A 19,710-nucleotide genomic window follows, 5' to 3' on the forward strand; every position below is an offset into this window, starting at 1 on the left:
AAACTTGACAAATCACTTCCTCTCCAACAGAGTGTAACAGCCTTGAAGAAAATGTACATGCATGCAATGTACACTGTGCCTCAAAGTCCAGCTCAAATAAGGTCTCCACGTACGGCCATATAGAAGCAGCAACAATTATGCCCTTGCTTTTTATAATCCTTCTGCTTTCTCCTCTTTCAGTAAATAAGCCTGGACTTTGTCAACGTTTTAGTTCACACAAGGAAGTACATATGTTATTCCTGGAGGTAGTTAAGTTACCTCTACCTATACAAGGAGAACACACACTCAAAATACCGTTTCACTCTACTAAAACAGCTCCTGTCTGATCTGCCCTCCGTCCCTCAGCATAGTCATAGGCAAGCTCCAGGATATTTTCCTAAATCATCCACCCCATTTCCTCTGACAGTGCCCACAAAAGGAACAGCATGAGGGAACACATCTCCTTAACTCATCACTCAACTCCCAGCTTGTGATACGATCATTACTCTACCTTTGGCCATGAACACAAGCTCTCTGCAGCCACCCAGGCCAGGGTGCAGCAGAGACAGATAACTCAGCTGTTTAAGTCCTTGGAGACTCCCCTGCCAGGTCCCAGAAAATCAGCAGCAACACACACTCTTCAGATGGGTCAGGCATGACAGACTCCCTGGGGAAGGCTCAGCCATAGCACTGCTCTTCGGTTAACCTTGGGCAACTCAGTGCTGGGCCTCTGTGAAAGCGAAACTAGATGGCATTTTTGGCAAGTCAGAGAAGGTCAGTGGAAAGGGAGAAAAAGCTGCCACACAACAGCCCCAGTGAGGAACAGCACTGCACTCTTTATCCAAGTTTGTGCTTTTATCAGATTATGCCACAGTGTTAACATTGTTTATGGCCCTATTTTGTGTCTGTGAATCACCCACTCCCAGAGACTCTTCCTCCACCCCAGGTTATAAATAGCACCATATACAGAATGGAGCAAAGGAGACTTGTGAAACAAAATAATGTATATTGAACTGACAAAAACCTTTCAAAAGCCTTTTTCATTTATTTATAGTGCTGGCTAGACAGGCAGATTCCCACATTTTGTAAACCCTGTAGGTCACTATCTCCATTGCTCATTCACAAACAATTCTGCTAATAAAAATAAAACCCCTCTGGTTATAACTGAACTTATTTCCCAGTACACTGCTTCTTGGCACGTGCCTCTTGAAAAGAATCATTTTTAGATAAGTAATATTATGTATTTTTCCTATTTGAAGGCAACGTATCCCTAGACCATGATATAACAACATGACATTATTTCTATATCTGGAAACATTCAGGCTTTGCAACCAACCTCTTAGAGCTCTATCAGTACAGATAAGTAATCTTCTACCATGTCGCAGTAGACCGTGACTTAAATGTCCATTGATTCCATTTTCATAGGAAAATACATTCTTGATAGCAAGAATAAAATCCATCATGGGGTTTTTAATTCCCTCTTCAGAAATAATTTGCTTGCAGCAGGAAGTTCACAGTGCTATCATCCAGACAGCAAAACAAAGAGATGTGACCAAAAGCTTCAGAGAACAGGTTCCTGGAGTTCAAATGACACCTTGTTGAACCTATATATAATGAGCTATAGTCCCTAGGGCCCAAACAAGCACGAGCCTGGGTATTAAAGAAACCCAAATTCCCCTTAAGATGGGCTGGATGGAAAGCGAGCTAGCAGGTTCCACTTCAGCATGGAAGACCTTCAGCGCCTGTGCTGAACCCCAGGCAACTCATCCCATCTTTCCATCCCCACACTGGAATGTATTTGCAACACATCACCTTCACACCAGAGAAGGATTTGGACTGGATACAGATCAGCCTAGCAAGGGACTGCTGAGCTCAAACACCCACATCAAACCCGCACTCACAAATACACACCACTGCAACATCCCCACCAGCTGCACAGCCCTTTTTACCAGGCAGGCACGCCAACATCAGGGATGCTGAGGCTGGAAGAAACGCTTGATTTTTCTTCAGTTACAGAGATGTGGGTACACAAAATGCCTGCGAAAAGAATCCCACCCAGATCGATTTAACAGAAACAGGAGAGCCACTGAAGTAAGACTGATGGTGTTCTACTGATAAAATTCCTTGTAAGGGCTTCAGGTGAATGCATTGAAGTACTTCTCTATTCCATTCACCAGTTTTTTCCCCCTGCCCTTAATCACATGGTTATTTATCAAGCTAATGAGTCCCTAATCAGTTATAGAAGTTAAAGCCTGTTGTAACAAGGTTCCTCTTTAAACACAGAGGAGTAAAACAAAGCACTCAAATGCATATTTAAAGAACAGTTAAATGTATTAATATTGTGGCTCTTTGTATTTTGTAGACTCAACAAAAATCAACTGTTTATAATCTTAACAAAAAAGGAAAATACTAGTGCCTGGAAAATATCACAGTAAGTCTGGACATCATTTAAGCCAAGTACATGTCTTTTTTTTTTTTTATTCTCCTACTGCTTATCTCAATGCAGAGTTCCTTTTCCTTTAGCCTCCTTCAAACAATACTTGATACTAAACAAACAAAACTAAATACCAAAATAAATTATTTCTCACTAAAGGCTCATTTCTTCTCTCCTGTTCTACATTTACAAATATATATGTGTGGGCATACACAGTCTCATGGATATAGATATATATATACAGATATCCTTGAACTGGCTAATGCTACTTAAAGTATCCTATTATCTTACAGTTATGAGAAATAAAACACAGTTATATGAAAACTGACTTAAGTATTAAACATGACTTTCTGGCAGAAAGAGAAAACAAGAGTAGGGTCCTCTTGCAATCACACAGCAGCACTGAAACTCAGCAAGTCCAAGCTGTGTGCCATCAGTTCACTATGTTACTTCAGACCCTTGTGCCTTATCCTCCACATACAAGAACAGAAGTTTCCCCAGTGGCTCAATATATTGATTTTCATCATCACTCTGAAATACAAAGGACCTACAGAAGCAATATTTAACTTATCATAAGCTCTTTCAATATAAAAAAATGTGTCTGTAATGACAATCTTTGTTAGCAAGTCTGACCAATGCAGACGGAACTGAGATAATAAAACAGGGCCGTGACACAATGACAACGGTGGGGATCTCCCACATAAGTTCTCACTTATGCACACAAAGGGGAAACAACCTGAAATCAGGGAGGAAAAAGAAATTTAATTAGAGCTGACTGAAAAGTGAGGCATATGGTTCACAGGAATTTTTGCTTTCAATTAAAACACACTCCTCCTCCTCAGCAAGCTAAATAAATACAAATTAAACAAAACTATTCTGTGACATGTATATCCAAACCCAAAGAGAAGCATGACAGAAAATTCAAGTGGAAGCCACATCATATACCACATGTAACTACAATCTGAGTTCTGCAAAAAACATATTTCGCTACCATGCTAAACAGGCAGTTATTCCTCCTCATCATCACTGCATATAATTGTTTCCCCCACATCACTAAAACCCATTCCACCCACATACCTAAAATTTTACTTGAGGTGTAGGTAGAAAAGGAAAGGGGGAGATAAAGAGCTGTAAAGAACAGGACCGAATTTTAGAAATAGACTTTTTTGAAGAGGAATCATATTCTGAAGTTTCATATTGCTAAAAATGCTAAAATATGAAAGCAGCCATGTTTCTAAAATAATATATAATAGGGAACTGTGTAAAAGACTGGGTTAGTAGGGAAGGATTTTCAATCAAGATGACAAACTGAAATTATGTATATACAGAGAAGACTTAAGAAAACAAGATGTATTTGGTTCGGAAACAAGTATGAGAAATGCTATGAGAAAGGCTGTCCATACTTGCATTAAGAAAACTTAGAATGGGTGGAGCTTTCACTTACTTGAAGTTATAACAGGATTATCTGTAATTGCTAAATACCCTGAAGACCTTTTTTCCTTATGGTCTGGCAAGAAACGGGCTTTCTGCAACCCCTTTAGTCCTTCCTTCGCTGAGGCTGCCCTTGCTGTAGCTAGGAAAAGCTTACATAAATCATAGACACTTGGGATATCAAAATAAAAAGTCTTAATTGACTTGTGGCTATTGGAGCCTTTGCAGAAGTGGAGCAGAGGGGAATAAACGCATCATAAAGCTACTAGTAGTTGCTCTATGCTAAATCAAGCACTGAAAGCAATTCTTACTAACCTATACATGGAAGGAGAGGGAGAGTGGGGAAGGAGGACAGGGCAAAATCAGGTGAAATAGTCAGAAGACACATGTAAGGGAAGTGCATGGGAAGATGGAAAGGGGAGCAGGGAGCTGAGCAGGGCAGCACAGCAGGAGGTGGAGGCTCCACCAGCCAGGTGTGCATTGCCATGGTACCCAAGTATGTCATTCCCTGCAAGGAATGGTACCCAGGCTCAGCCCAGGGTTAGGATCACCAGCCATGTCCTGAGTAATGAGGCAGGTCTAAAGTCAAACCAGGAAGTTAATCCTATGGGAGAGGATCCAGATCTGCAAGGCACCAGTGGGTCATCTTCCCAGGCACCTGCTCAGCTGCAATGCCCCCAGAACCCAGTTGGGCAGACTTTCACCTCAGCTTAAAGGCTGCCCCAAAATCCAAGCAGACAAACTCACTTCTTGGCAAGGCTGTACAGGGGGAGCTGCACTGGGACATCCTCCATCTACATCTCAAAATGCATCCAGGCAAGGTGAAATGTCTACAACAGCACTCTGTGATGAGAGGGCTGGCATGCTTATAATAACATTCATTTGGGCATTTCAGAACAGACTGCCTTCCTATTCATTTTCACAACAAACAAGGTAACCCCACTCCTATCTAGGGAGCTTTGAGCAATACCCTGAATTACAAATAAGCAAACAGTAACACCAATCACATCCTCCCCTCAACAGCAGTTACTGTAGAGACTGGAGACTTTGCTACAGTGTGGTGCAGGAGATGAACCAGACAGGCTCACTCCTCCTTAAGCTTTCAGATCATCATGAGTTGACCATCAGTAGACACTGATTATCATCACCTCGTTGTAAGCAGCACACAGCTGGTGATCTCATATAGCAAGAGCCTGCAAGTTCAACACTAGCTGTGTAGAAATGCCTTTTATCACTTTTAAGCAGTACCCAAATTACAGAGGATAGTGCCATATTATCACAGCTGTCAAGCATGCAAAGGTCTGAGGCGCATGTGTGAATTTTATCTTTCTCTCATTTCAGGAAGGGATGTCTCATCCCAACAGGATGTAATTAAAAAGAAGGAGGTGGACTGGTCAGTTTTATTTCGGAGAAAATATAGTTCAGCTCTGTGTAACGAAACAGCACATATTTGGGCACTGCTTCAACAGCTGAGACACGCTGTTAACTTACGTAGGCTGCAGCGATCTTGCTCCTCATGTCCACTTTGTGTTTACTCATCATCCTCCCCCAACAACACATTTCCTTTTCTTTAGAAACTTGTCTTTGCTTTTGGTTCCGTAGAGATGGACATGATGAAAGAGTGAATACACCCCAAGCTCAAGTAGCCTCTCATACACTTACTTTTCCATGTCCTCCTCAACTGTACCCACACACGGTTCTAGTTTAGCTCTCTGCATTAAAGCAGGAACAGGAACATCTCAAATTAGAGTCCTTCAAACACCACCCAATACATACAAACCACAGACTGCCCACAAGACCAGTCACAGCACTACAGGACATCCAGAAACAAACTGTAGATTTTGTTCCTCAGCAAAAAGCAGGATTTGCTGTATAAAGGTAACAACAGGTTTGTTTCGGTTCTGTACAATACACACTGTCTAGAGCTGGAACAGCCTGAGGGAAGTCATTTACAACAGACATTTTACCAGCATACTGATTTTTGCACCATTTGAATATAATGGTTGCTATCTTTAGCCTCAATTTCTCAGCAGGATCTGCACTGCCATGTACCATCCCTTCATAAGGTCGGAGGCACAGTTTGCTCCCCAGCATCCCAATGCCTCCCACTGCCCTAACTTGCTATGAGTAGCTGTTTGACAAGTGGGACTTGCTCCATGACACATCAAGTATCCAGGGTGATATTCGCTGTTTTGTACAGCCTCAGTGACACTCCTACTCCCTCTTCCCAAGCAATCAAGTGGTTTACCACAGGCTGCCCTGTGTCTAGAGGTGAATGTCTTTCTCGCAGCACAAGAACCCCTTCCCCATCTGTGACTGATGTAAGGAATGCCTCTCCTAGCTACAAACCCACCAAGAATTAGCCAATTCACTTAGAGAAGAAAGCGATGAGACCCCACAACCCAGCTTTTGTCTGATTTATAACCCATTCATGATCAAAAAGGAACACTGTATTCACAAAATAGAGGAAGTTGTATGAAGGAAGCTTTTTTCCCCTCCAGCTCTCATTTTTGATACAGTTGGTGAGCAGAAGTGAATCCTGGTGGAGACAGGTGTGGTGGGGCACTATGTTGAGTTCCTACATGAACCTGTTGACTGAGAAAGATTTTTATTTTGAAGTCATTGCCAGAGACCCTAACCCCATCAAGATTCCTTAGTAGTAGCCATGTACAAATGCAATGTCCCATGGCATTTACAACCTCCAGGTCACAAAACACAACTAGCGCAATAAAGGGGAGGAAAGGGTGAAGAGAAGATATGAGGAGTGAGCAGATCCCATGTTCTCAGACAAATATTGACACAACAACCTACTGTAAGTCCTAAAACTCCTCAGTCATTAACTTAATCATCAAAACTCCATCTGGATTTCATCAGTCCTATGGATTCCCTGGAAGATGACAACTTTGGGAAAGGAAGAAGTAGGAGGTCTTTGCTCAAAAGAGAAACCAAAGTTTGGCAGTATCTTATCTCCCATCTTTTCCACACATTTCTACAGGAGAAGACAAAATGTTCAACTGACCAGTTTTCACTGCAAAACTCAGATTAACATAGTTGGAATTAATTTTGAGGAAATCTGAAGACAATAGTGACAAATACCACATGTAGCAAGTACTGAATAAATGTCTACAGATGAGATATCTGTTTTCTTTTTCATCTTCCCTTTTTTCAATTAAAAAAGTCATTTAGGAGAGAGAAGAAGCAACTAGGGTAGCCAGCTAGCAGGAACAGCAGTGTGGGAGACTCGCATCATCTGCAGCAACTGATCTTTAGCAGAGCTGGGCATTACAACTTATTATTCTTCCTAACTTGAAGAGGAGATGGAAAATAAATAAAAAGTAGCAACTGTGTCAGTTGTTGTGAACAGGCCTAAACTTAGGCATCGGACGAATCACTGCTTATAAATCATAAATGCACTGCACATGATCCTGCATGCAAGCATAACCTGTGAGGCACAGCAAAGGCTTTCAAAAATGACCTTCTGTCCAGCAACAGCACAGCAAGCAGGCAATGGCTTTGCTAGGATTGAGCAGGGGCTGCTCTGTGTAAATCACTTAATCATTAACTTAATGACTTAATAACTTCATTGCTAGATGGACAGCAGTCCCTTCCTGCAAGCCGAAAACCAAAACAGTGCAAGTCAATGAAAAGAACGCCCTCTTTTTTTTTTTTTTTTGTAGGCTGCTCAAACTTTCAGAAATTTAGAAGAGAATTATTTTACTGGTGGAAAAGAGGGGAAAACATGCTCTGCAGTAAATAATATCAGCTCTGACCTCCTGCTCACTCCTTCTGCAGTGTTATGCTTCGCACACTGAACCAGGAAATAGTTGAACAGATACAAGTGAAATTATGAAGACTGAGTCAGAAGACAATAGTTAAATAAATACCAGTTAAACCACATACCGTAGAACTGTCTTTTAGTACTGGGAAATGAGTATCGCCTAAGGCTGTTCCAGATATTGCATCCACCTGCAAATATTTGCTGCTGGCTAGAGCTCAGCACATAAAACTCTCATCAGCACTGTCAGAACTTCACAAAATATTGCAGAAAAGAAAGAAGAAAGTTAGCTTAATACAGAGTACAATAAACTAATTATATTTTAATTAGTTATTTTAATAAACTAATGATATTTTAATCACCAAAAGCATATAATGCCTGGTTGGGGGATTTTTTTTTTAGTTTGAATGTTTGGTGATTATTTTAAAGCACATTATCATAAAGTTAGTTAAGGATACAGCTTTTTTTTTCCCCAAGTATTTTAGGTTTTCAATGTCATGACTATAGAGAGCTGATTATTAGCTTCTTTACTGTGGATATTTTATGACTAGTGTATAGCAGACTTCAGAAATTAGAGTGTTACAGAGGAATCAGGCACACACAATAAAAGCTCAGAAGCAGTTACACTTTAATTACACAGTCTCAAATCCACAAAAAATATGCTAAGACATTTATATTTTAGATCAATTACCTTTCAGCTATTGTGAAAAATCATGACAGCTGGAGAAAAAGACAAGAAGATAAAAATGCACTAACATAGTGCTGGAGGACTTGGCCATTAACGTCTTGCCTTATGAAAAAACGGCTAAACATTTTATAACAATATTTCATCTGTAACTGTTAAACTGGAAAAAATGGCCCATTTCCAAACGGATTCAACACATAAAAGAATTTTTTTTCTGCTTCTGTTAGCTGGCTAGCTTTTTTATCTGGAACTATCTCTCAGAAATTTTAACATGTCCAAATGCAAGTCCTTGATAAGTTACAGACAAAGGAAAGTTTTCTTTCCTTTAATAGGGACAAAGGAGACTATTGTTGAGATTTATTATATACATACAATTACCTTCATTGTTATGGAGATTAAAGAACAAAGGCCCAACAGATCTAATTCCAGATCTTACAGCCTTGTCCTTTCCCATAATTATTTCTTAAAATTGGATTTCAGTTAACACATTCACAATACCAATACCTACCAGTGCTTTGCATGGGCTTAGAGATAGTTTCAATTATTCTAACACAGATGTAGGAATACATTTAACTCATCACTGATCACTCAAGTGAACATGTTTGATTTAACAGTACCAACAAAGTGTGGGTTTTTTTAGTTGGTTGTTAGAAGTCTTAAAACTAGTACAAGGTTAATCAGAAAGAATAACTGGATAGTCTATGACTCACTTTAAAAAAATGCAAAAAGAACTTTCACAAAAATTTTCCCATTTTTTTTCTTTCATCTCAGAAATAGGATTTTGAACTGCAGAGAGATATTGAATAATAATTTAAAAAAAAATACTTTTATTTGGCAAATATTGATGCTGCTCCTTTATCTCACGTGAGAGTATGTCGGCCTCCTTTCATCAGCTGTCAGATACAACATCTGTCAGAAACCCTGAGTCTAAAACACTAGGCCTGTGTCTGTGGCATCCATAGTATGCCAGCTAAAAAGGCCAGATTCTGACCTCAAAGCTTATTTCTCCCTGGTGCTCATCAGCATGGAACTAGTCCCTTGAGGTAAATTCCCCTCAAAGAGTTATGCAAACTGAACCAAAGATAATGAACTTCCCCAAAGAAAGAGCTTTTTATTTTTTTTTGGTGTGGGGGGTTTTGTTGAAGATACGCATTTACAAAGACTGTGGAAAGGAAACTGTGGCTACACTTCCCATATTTCTCCTTTCCATTAAAAAAAAAAAAAAGTATAAATCCATAGAAGGTGAAACCATCAAAGACCTCAATTAACCAGGCACAGTCTACTTTACAAAAAAATCATATCAGAACAAGGACATTTTTATTGGTACTGAACTTCAGGCCTAGTATTAGAAGAAGCAGCTGACCCTGCAAGGAGATGGAAAGAACACTAGAATTTCAAGAGTAACTCACACAGCAGGGAGCCATGAACCTGATTCCAAACTTGGTTATAAATGGACGATTATAATATGTGTAGTGTCAAGAAGACATTAGAATTCCCTTATCTGCTTTCACTGGAAGAAAAAAAACCTAAAGAAAACCGAATATGATGATCTAAAAGGACCCTATCTATTTATTGCTGTTCTCAGTTTGAGGTATTTATAAGTATGTAAAGCTCTGGTAGAATCAGAGAGCATGATCTCACAAGCAGGAAAACCCTAAACTCCCTTCTTAACACAATAAAACTAAACATATGTAAATTTGATGCCAGCCACAGGCACCCATTTTTTCCCTTCACAGTGTTTTTCATAATAAGTCACATTTTAATGTTTAAAAAGTACACTGAGACCATGGCATGCCTAATAATGTAATGAAACCACCAGCAAGGCTGAGTCAATACCTTTCGGTGGTTCCACACTGCTACTGCCTGATAATGTGTATTTCTTTCACCTGCACCCCAGAGGGTAACAGTAGAAGTCCTTCTCTTTGTCAGCCAAAGGTACATCTTGGTCTCCGAGAGGTCATTTGCCCCAAATCCCTGCCAGCACAGCAAACTGGTCCCCTTTCCTATCAGGGCTATTCTTCCTGTTCCAGGATGTAGCTGGTGGTCCATTTTCAGATGGACACTATTTACCACTCTAGCATCCTCCCTGCCCTTTCCACTTCAAAAACACACAGGCCACCTTGCACAAAGCAGAGTAAGTTTATACAAATGAAGACAAAGATGTGATCTCTCTTACTATGAAATCAGACAGGAACAAGTCAATTGTACTTAAGCTGATACACGCTGCAGGCAGATGAAGCTAACTAAAGTAGTCTCGCAGTTTTCCCCTTTGCCCATCTCATCATGCTATCTTTGGCAAAATTAAGTTCAAAATTTCAAGGGAATGGTCTGGGAATCAGTTGTGTGAGCCACTTCGGGCACAAGGAAACCCTGGGGAGGAAAGGCAGCAAAGAAGCAGCAACTTCCATTTACCTATAGGGACTACTGACACCGGAGGCACAACAACTGCTTCAGGGAAGCAGCAGAAAGCTTTCCCAGTCTGTAAAATCATATATAGTTCCATGCTTTGCTGCACGTGTAAGCTGGCCTGCCCCAAAACTGAGTTGCTGCATTTTCTGGCAATGGCCCCATCCTTTGCAGCATCCTCCAGTCTCATTAATCAATACAGCACTTACAAACCAATCCTCCAGCTGGGTATTCTTTGCACAGCTCTTCCCTTATTTCCAGAAACAGAGCTGGTAGAAATTATAATCTGAAAAAAAGAGGACTCAAAAGCAGGTACGCAGAAATAGACTTGCCAGCAGTGACCTGTTCATGTGTGTACATAAGAAAATAAACAAGGAAGATGATTCAAAATGCTCTAACTTAGTAGAATCCAAGTACGCAAGAGGAAATAACGACTGAAAGCTCAGCCGAAGCTCCACCATGATGGGGAATGCAGAAACAAAAGTCACCAGCATTCCTGTGTGCAAACACCCTCCAGAGACATCCACAAAGAGACAAACCATCGGCAAACAGAGCAAGATGTGTAACATCATAACCTTGGCTAGGAGTCTTCCTACAGGTTTGCAAGGTCCCCTATCTTACCACTCATCTACCAAGATAACCACAAATGATTCATCTTGACACACTCTATTAAAAAAAAAAAAAAATCCCGCTGAACTAGTAAAAGTAGAGGTTTTTAAATATGCATTTAAACCCACGCCAAGCTACGATCCCTCAATGACCAAGGACACCCTGGGTTTCCACAAAGCTGGTTTGCACAAATAACCCCTCTTTGGATGGCACTCACATGCAGGCTAGGTTTAGCCCAACTGCTTGCAACCTGGCAGACACAAAGAAAACCCTACCAAAATATTGCCAAAAGGAAGTAAGGAATTAATCTGTGAATGCACCTAATCACAGAGCCAGCTGTGTTGTAGATAAAAATACAGCAGCCTAAAAGGGACAAGCTCCCAGGCGCTTTGCCCCTCCGTCCACCTGGGCTATGATGGGAGAGAGGGCTCCAGCACTTCTGGGCTCAGAAGAGACTCTCTCAGAGCCAGGATCACATGTCACCCTTGCCCTTCCTCAAGCACCCACGGCCTCCAACACAGATACACTAAGAGTCTGCATCTGCTTACCAGGCTACAGACAGACTGTAATTTACAGTAAGTTCTGGACCTGATGTTCAAGTCTTTACGTGATGATTTTACACTCTCAGAAGCAAAAAGTTCTTACCTTCAATGGGGGAAATAGGGGTGAAGTTCACACAAATTATTCCTTATACTCAATCTCTGGCCCATATGGTGCAGAGTACACAGAAAATAGTACTACACTACGTTGTCAGCATTCTCCTGCACACCACAAAGCCAAACCAATCAACCAAAAAACCATGAAGACCTTCCAATAAACAAAACGTCCAACCCTACATGTAAAGAGAACTCCCACATTCTCAACCTTAAAATAGAAGCTCAGATGCAGTACACAACAAAAACTTTGCATGCATTAGGAACTTCCTAGTGACATACTAGGTATTTCTTTTAGTTGTTCAGTTTGGTTAAAACTGTACAAAACAATGAGAGAAGTCACATGTGTACCAAACAAATCAGAGGTACAAAAAAAATAGGAAAAGGAGACTAAGAGCAAGCAGATAGGCAGCACTGGAGAGAAAAGGACTTCTAAGCATTGGTTAGGAGAGTTTGAAGGTGATCCTTACAGTAGTCCCTTCTCCTTCCTACAGTAGTACTCCTGTCAAACACAGGCTTTAGCCCACTTCCCCACACATACCAACTGAGTTTGAAGCACCATGTAAAGCCAAGGCCAGTTCCAGACCCCACAGGTCTGGTACCACAGCAGAAACCAGCATCATTCCTTCCTCCATTTATAGCTGTTGGTACAATTTCTTCTATTCTGAGATGCAGCTAAAAGCACAGTTACCTTTTCTCCTATTGCATTGCTACATGGGCCCTTGGTATCTTCACATAGAGCACAGAGGGAAAACAGTGATGGTTGGACTCTGTGGTTTCTAATATCAAGGGATTCCTCCAATTTCCTGATGATGGTAGGAAAATAACCCTAATTGCATTCAGTGATGTGCCAAATACCAACATTTGTGGAAGGACATGGCCATATCTTCCCCTGCCTTTTCCACTGGATGCCCACAAATGGCATAGAAGACAACTAAATGAGGCCACAAATTTATCAGTTGAGCTCTAGCTGGACCCCATATACATGTCCATTCTTTTTTGGACTACAGAAATACTTTTCCCACTTAGTCTTGGATTTTCTCCTGGAATTTTGGATTAATAGCCCCAGGGGTCCTGTTTATGTGCAGATACATTTGGGAACAGCTGGAAAGCACTTATAGAAAAGCCTTGATGCAGCCTTCTAGAGCAGTGCATATGTTTTGTTCTTCCCTTCCTGCACATGCCTGATCACTCTTTCCCAACTCTCTTTGTTTTCTATCACTTCATACTAGCACATGCTCACCTACATTTCATTGTCTTCCCCCCCCACCAATTAAAGTCCTCCCCTGCACAGTCATCTCCTGCTGAAAATTAATTTCCTACTGATAGCTCCATTTAAGGCAAGGTTCTCTTTCACTCTCCCATTTCTACATAGAAGTAGGCCCTCTCTGATAGAGAAAATTCAAATAGCTCCTCCTACACTTCCAGCAGCCTTTCATGATGTTCAAGCTACTATTTACATTCAAATTTTGGAGTCTAACTAAAAGCAGTCACATCAGGCTAACAACCAGATGTGCAGCCACTGACTGTTTTAATGGCTTCTCTCTCCTTGGCTCATATTGGGAATCTTCTTTCAAGCAGGCAAGCATAAACCCCAAGTAAACAACATGAGATAGGCTTTGTACCTACAAACATCAAATTCCCAGTCCCCAACCACTCTTTAACATTGTCAAAATGCTCACTCTACGATACACTGTAATTGTAGTAGAAAGAAGGAAATGCATAGATTAAAATTATACGGATTATGCCCTATACAATGAACAACCAAAGATTTTAAAACAGTAGCAATTTCGCTCATATTTAGAAGGTCCAACCAAAAAAAATTACATGCCATGAAAATTCTCAACAAAGACTTGCATGTAGCTCACATAATTGAGGAAGTACTAATAATAGCGTGTCTGTTTGCACAGGCAACATTTCCACTGTGGGCCTGAATTCTGATCTCAAACATGCAGAAGAAGATATTTTGTTGTGTGTTGCTGGCTGGAGACACAAAGTATTGGAAATCATCTGAGTGTGCTGCAATGTGCAGCCAGCCTATGCCGCTAAGGAAGCACTACACACATCCACGCCACACTGGAAACAAAGCATCTATTGAGCACTGCAGAAGGTGCTTGTGTTGTGGGGTTTTGTGAGGAACATAAAGAAGCACAGGAAATTAACCTGTGTTGCAGTTTCAGACAAAAATGAAAGCCCTTGCACTTCAGCATCAACTGTCAGTCATCATATAAAAATAACTTGTCCTGACAGATGAAAAGTATATTTCTAAGCTCCTCCGACACAAGCACACTCAGTTCGCAGCTACAGCTTCTCTTTCTGGCCTATGCTGTGTATGTTCAGGCCTGCTCAGGTCTCCAGATAAGCAATGCTCATACCCTTGCTTCTAACAGTGGCCATTAAAGGCTTTTACCCCAGAAGTGCACATATAGTAGCAGCAAGGGAGCCTCACATTTCTAAAGCTTTATTCTTTTTAAAGCCTCTAAATGAGCTGTATGTAGACCTACCATAAAGTATTTGCAAAATACTTTTGTTAGATGGTACTTACTATTAAGTATTTCTTGCATGTGCTGAAGATAACCCAGAATAATTTCAAAAACTAAAATTTAGATTACTATATAGGAGAATAATCAACAAGAATGATTAAGGATGATTAATAATGACCAATATATAGCAGAAGTTATCTTACATGCAACATGCACACATGGCAAGCCCACATTTGAGATAAGACGGTTCTTCATTTAAACTCCTCAGTTGGAAATTCAGACCAGTAATTAAGTCATAATCCTATATAATCAACTCACACATTATCAGTAGTTTTGTGCATGGAATAAGCTGTAAGAACAAGCTATTAGGTCCACATAAAAGGCATTTATAATTCTAAGCACCAAAATAAGCACACAAACACCAGAGCTTAAAAGTCTATTGCTCTTTTAGTAGTAGACATTAGTTGTCATTATCAGTAATATAATCACTCTCAATAAAAACACACAGAGCAAGGTTTGCTTTTAAACAACTCCAACCTTGCCCACTCTGTTGGAATTAATCAAAAATACAGAAGATGCTTATCCTTGAGTAAAAGACACCACAGAAAGATCATATGCCAGTCACACCCCTCCAGATCTGCCACGACACAGTCCTTCCATAGCTTGGGCTGCTTCCCAGTCCTTGCGTGTATTTGGGCCGACAATGCTGTCTGTGTAAGGATTGCTGTCCCCTCACCGACCCCACAGTCATCTGAAAGGCAGTGCAGAGGCCAGATCCAGCCAAGAGCCACTTCCATCCAACTTGCCGCCTTTCCGCTCAGGGGCTGGCTGGGAGACTGTAGACAAGACGCAATAGTTCTTACTGGCAACACACAAAGTCCAGCTCGTGCCACATGCCTGACAGTCCTGCCAGCTGCTGTCATCTTCTTACACCAGCTAAATACCTCACCAGGTAGTCCCAGGCCACGTCCCTGCACCTGAGCACATGCCAGACCACAAGCAACAACCGCCAACTCCAATATCTGCCTTAGCCTATGCAAAGAACCCAACACAAAGCGCAAAAGTGTGCCCTGTCAGAGAACATCCTGATATGTGAACGCATCTTGGAATGGACAACAAGACTATAGCGCTTAAAGTCAGGATTCCATCCAAGCAAGGCTTTATTCTGCATCCTTATTGCTTACAGGCAATATAAACGACCTTTTCACACATGAGTGATCCCACCCTACCTTCCGTAAGTGAACACAGGGAAATTTAGTCATTTCAAATCCATGGATGATTTGCAGAATCACACCATCAGCAAGGACTCAGTTTACATCCTATTACTCTAAGGAAAAAGCTCCTAAGGGGCATTTCTCCCCACTTCTCTCTGTAGATAAAGGAAGTGCTCCTAATGTTCATAACTTCACCAGGTGCTGATCAGCACTAGTTAAGAAGTCTGGTGAATGAAGACCTCCTTGCATCAGCTTTCACATTCACAGGTACACCTAAAGTCACAAATGAGACTGTTGTCTTCTCAGTTTTCAGTAATGACACCAGGAGCTGGGGAGCTCCTACCTAAAATTACGAGCCACACCAGAATCTGCAGATCTGTGTCCTCCTGTTGATGGGAACTCTGATACCACTGCGGATGACAGGACCTACCTGAGAATCTGCAGCTGGGTCCCAAGATGATGAGTTCATAAATATAACTACATGTAATTGAGGAGAGGGTCTATTTTTTTTTCATGTTATTATTAATCATACTAGACACCAATTAAGACCCTGGCTTAGAAAATGTTAGAAGTAGATCATTATGTCACAAGATTCAGCTTGAGAAGAAAAACTACAAACCATAGAGGTCATGGTAGACAGATCCTGCAAGGCTATACCCAAGGACAATCCAGGCCTGCTCTGAGCTTTTCCAAAATGCTGGAGTACTTTGATACCCAATTCAGTTTTAGCTCTTATTTAGAAGATATTTTTAAGCCTAGGCTTGGTACAACAACAAACAGATGGAATGACAAAACACTGCAAGGTACCTCAAACTGAAAGACACAAAAGGAGAAGGAAGCAAAGGTTTACAGTAGTCATTGGCTCCAATTACAAGCCAGCACCAGTGTAAGATAGGGGGAAAAAATAGTTAAACTAAAGCAGTGGTACAGTTCTGTTCTGCAGCTCTCAGGCAGAACTGTCACCAAAAATTACTGAGCACCTTGGTTCATCCCAATACACGTTCACACTTCTGCAGCAGAAACTGTTGAGGCAGAGAGGCCAAGGAGGTACATCTGGAATCAAAAGTTCAAGAAACCCCAAAACATTAGCATTTGCAGCAGCCATGAAGTGTTCCTGCGGGAACACCAGGAATCTATCAGCTGAGAGAAGCACGGGGTGAAAGTCTATGCCAGCACGCTGTCAGTGGGTCACCTGGCAAGCGATTCTGATTTACATCACTGAAAAGTGTTCTTGGAAGAACATCCTGAAACACACCTGGGAACAGAGCAGGGCCTCAAACCCAAGTGTGCAGGCAAAGTCCTCCTGCTGCCTTGCATCGCCAGGTCTGCTCACTCCGCACAGGGCAGGATTTTCCCGTGGAAACTCCACACCGAGCCTGAAGGCTGTAACCCAGCGGGTGATGTGCACCACCGTCACGGACAATGCGCAAATAACCTATTACTAATTAACCAGCAGCGACACGAGGACGGCAGGCTACAACGCTGGGGAGACGGGAGCCGTCCCTATTCTACCTAAGGCAGCTTTTAGCGGGGTAAACAACCGGGGCAGCCTCACGCCCCGACAGGAGCCACGCGGCTGTACCGCAGGGTCTCACCCTACCCCATCCCCGCTGCGGCCGGGCGGGGCTCAGACCCCCGGGGGGGACAGGCGGGGAGAGCCGGCGGAAGCCGAGGCCGCGGGGATCCCGCCCCAGGTGAGCGCCGGGGCCCCCCCAGCCTGCCCTGCCCTCCCCGGGCGGCACCGGCGGAGCCGCTGCGGGACAAAGCCCCAGCTCCGGCCGCACACCTGCCCCGCCGGCCGCCCGCTCCCCGCAGCGCGGTGGGGCAGCCCCGGCGGGGGCAGGTGCGGCAGCCCCCCGGCTCCCGCACGGCGGTCTCACCTCGGCCGGCAGCAGCAGCAGCAGCAGGAGGCAGGGCAGGGGCAGCGGCAGCCGCCTCATGGTGGCGGAGAGCGCTCCCCGCTGCGCGCACGGCCGCTCAGCCCGACGCCGCCTCCGCCGGAGACATGGCCGGGCTGCCGCCCCGCACCGCCCGGCGCCCCGGCCCTCCCCCGCGCCCCGCCCGCCGCCGCTCCCTCCAGCGCTGCCCGCCCCAAGGAAAGGCGGGGGGACGGGAGCCGCGGGGGAAGCCGTGCGCGGGGCGGAGTGAGGGGGCGAGCGGGACAGCGGCTGCTGGAGAGCCGGGCCGGTCACCTCCCTCCACCGCTGCCTCCTCCCGCCCGCTCCTCGCCCAGGGCTTAAATGGCCATCTTGCAGCGGGCGGAGGGTCTGCGGCTGGCCCTTCCCCGCCTTCACCCCTCCCTCTCTCCCGCCCGGCATCTGACATTTCCCCCCAGCAGGGCGGGCGAGGAAGTGGTTCCCTCCGAAAGTTTCCCGGCCGCGGTGCGCACCCCCAGAGGGAGCGGCGGCGCGGGGAGCGCCCTGGCCCTCGGACGATGCCCGGGGACGGGCGATCTGCGAGAGGGTCGGCGGTAACACGAGGTTAACCCCGGCCCCGGGGGCTGCCCCGGCCGCCCCTCCGCCGGCGGGAGCGCTCCGCACAGGGCCCCCGGCGGGGTAAGGGGCAAATGAGCCCGGCCGAGGGGATCGTGGGTTTGCTGCAGTGAGTGGCTCCGTTTGTTGCACCATCCATCACCCCCAGGCAGTCCCCCCTCTCCCTCTCTAGGCACTGTTTTGGACATGTTTTATCCTTGTCATCAAAAGGGACATGACATCATCAAATGCAATTAGTTCTATAACCTTAACTTACTTCTTAGGCTTAATACGCTGTTTCACATTTCATTCATCTTGGAGAAAGGAAAAGGAGAGACAGGGACAGTTTAGAGAGCATATCTTTAATTACGGAAACACTGGCAGTCGTCATTTTCTCAAAAGTTTTGAGCTCACATGTTTGTAATTTCCCTGTCTTTTCTGAGCCCTCAAAACATATGCATAGCATTAAGGAAGCAACTATTTCAACAGGAGTTCATGAGAAGACTCAGAAGAATGAGGACATTGGGGTTGTTCAGTCTAGAAGACTCCAGAGGGACCATATTACAGCCCTTCAGTATTTAAAATGGGTTTATAAGAAAGATAGGAAAAGAATTTTTAGCAGAGCCTGTTGTGATAGGACAAGAGGTAATTTTTATAAACTAAAAGACAGTCAATTCAGACTAGATATAAGGAAGAAAAGTTTTACAATGAGCATGGTGAATCACTGGAACAGCTTGCCCAGAGCAGTTGTAGATGTACCATCCCTGGAAACATTAGAGGTCAGGTTGTACAGAGCTCTGAGCATCCCAATGAAGATGTTGCTGCTTATCAGGGGAGTTGAACTAGATCACCTTTAAAGGTCCCTTCCAACCCAAACTGTTCTATGGTTCTCTGAAGGCACATAGATACCTTACTGTTTGGGAGGTTGAGACTTATAGCTGGAGTTAAACAGTGTAGGGCACCCCTTCATATCAATAAGATTTGTAGGAAATAATTACTTCAGAAAAGTATTTTTTAAATGCTAGGGAGTATACACTATACAAAAAGAATTAATAAAACCACCTTTTCATCACTTTCCATTCAGTGCAAAGCACCTGAGAATTGTTTTCCAGCTGAAGATTCCTCCTGGTAAACCACACAGCTGACAGAAGTCTCACCAGCTGCAGTGCTGACATAAACCTATCATTTGGAAATTACAGCTCTGACTCCTAAAAGAAATCCCTCGTAGCTGCTCCCTGTGCCTGGTCAGAGCTCCAGTGGGTCTAAGCTGCCAAACTGCAGCTTCTGGCCAGGCCAGGTTCCATTGTCTGGGTTGCATCCTAAGTGCAGCCGACTGCCTTCGTGGGTGACAGTGCACAGCTGAACTTGAGCAAGCACACTTGGTCATCCTTGGCTCCAGCCCAGTGAGAACAATGTGGTAGCTTTTTTAATTGCATGCCTTTTCAGTACAGCAACCAGTAACTAATCCAGTTGCCCTTGAAATTCAGTGGGAATCTCTCCACTGATGTAAGCAGTAATGGCAGCCAGCCCTGAAAGAAAAAAATTCAATAAATTTAAAAAACTTGGAAAA

General features: G+C 43.4%; 1 protein-coding gene across 18 annotated transcripts in view; it reads right to left on the reverse strand.

The window, feature by feature from the left end:
- Nucleotides 1-17,726, reverse strand: part of PTPRJ (protein tyrosine phosphatase receptor type J) — a 73,922-nt gene extending 56,196 nt beyond the window's left edge. For 8 of the 18 annotated variants that reach the window (XM_051803988.1, XM_051803997.1, XM_051803990.1 and 5 more), the window contains exon 1: nucleotides 17,550-17,723. In XM_051803988.1, coding sequence (XP_051659948.1) covers nucleotides 17,550-17,609 — 60 coding nt within the window. In that variant the 5' untranslated portion in view covers nucleotides 17,610-17,723. Of the gene's footprint in view, nucleotides 1-17,549 lie in introns of all 18 variants that reach the window. The other 10 variants (XM_051803999.1, XM_051803991.1, XM_051804002.1 and 7 more) reach the window with 4 other exon arrangements.
- Between the last annotated feature and the right edge of the window lie 1,984 nt (nucleotides 17,727-19,710).

The sequence above is a fragment of the Manacus candei genome, unplaced genomic scaffold (genome assembly GCF_025592945.1).
Source record: "Manacus candei isolate 608988 ecotype Guabito, Panama unplaced genomic scaffold, ASM2559294v1 h1tg000060l, whole genome shotgun sequence".
In the NCBI taxonomy this organism is placed as follows: domain Eukaryota; kingdom Metazoa; phylum Chordata; class Aves; order Passeriformes; family Pipridae; genus Manacus; species Manacus candei.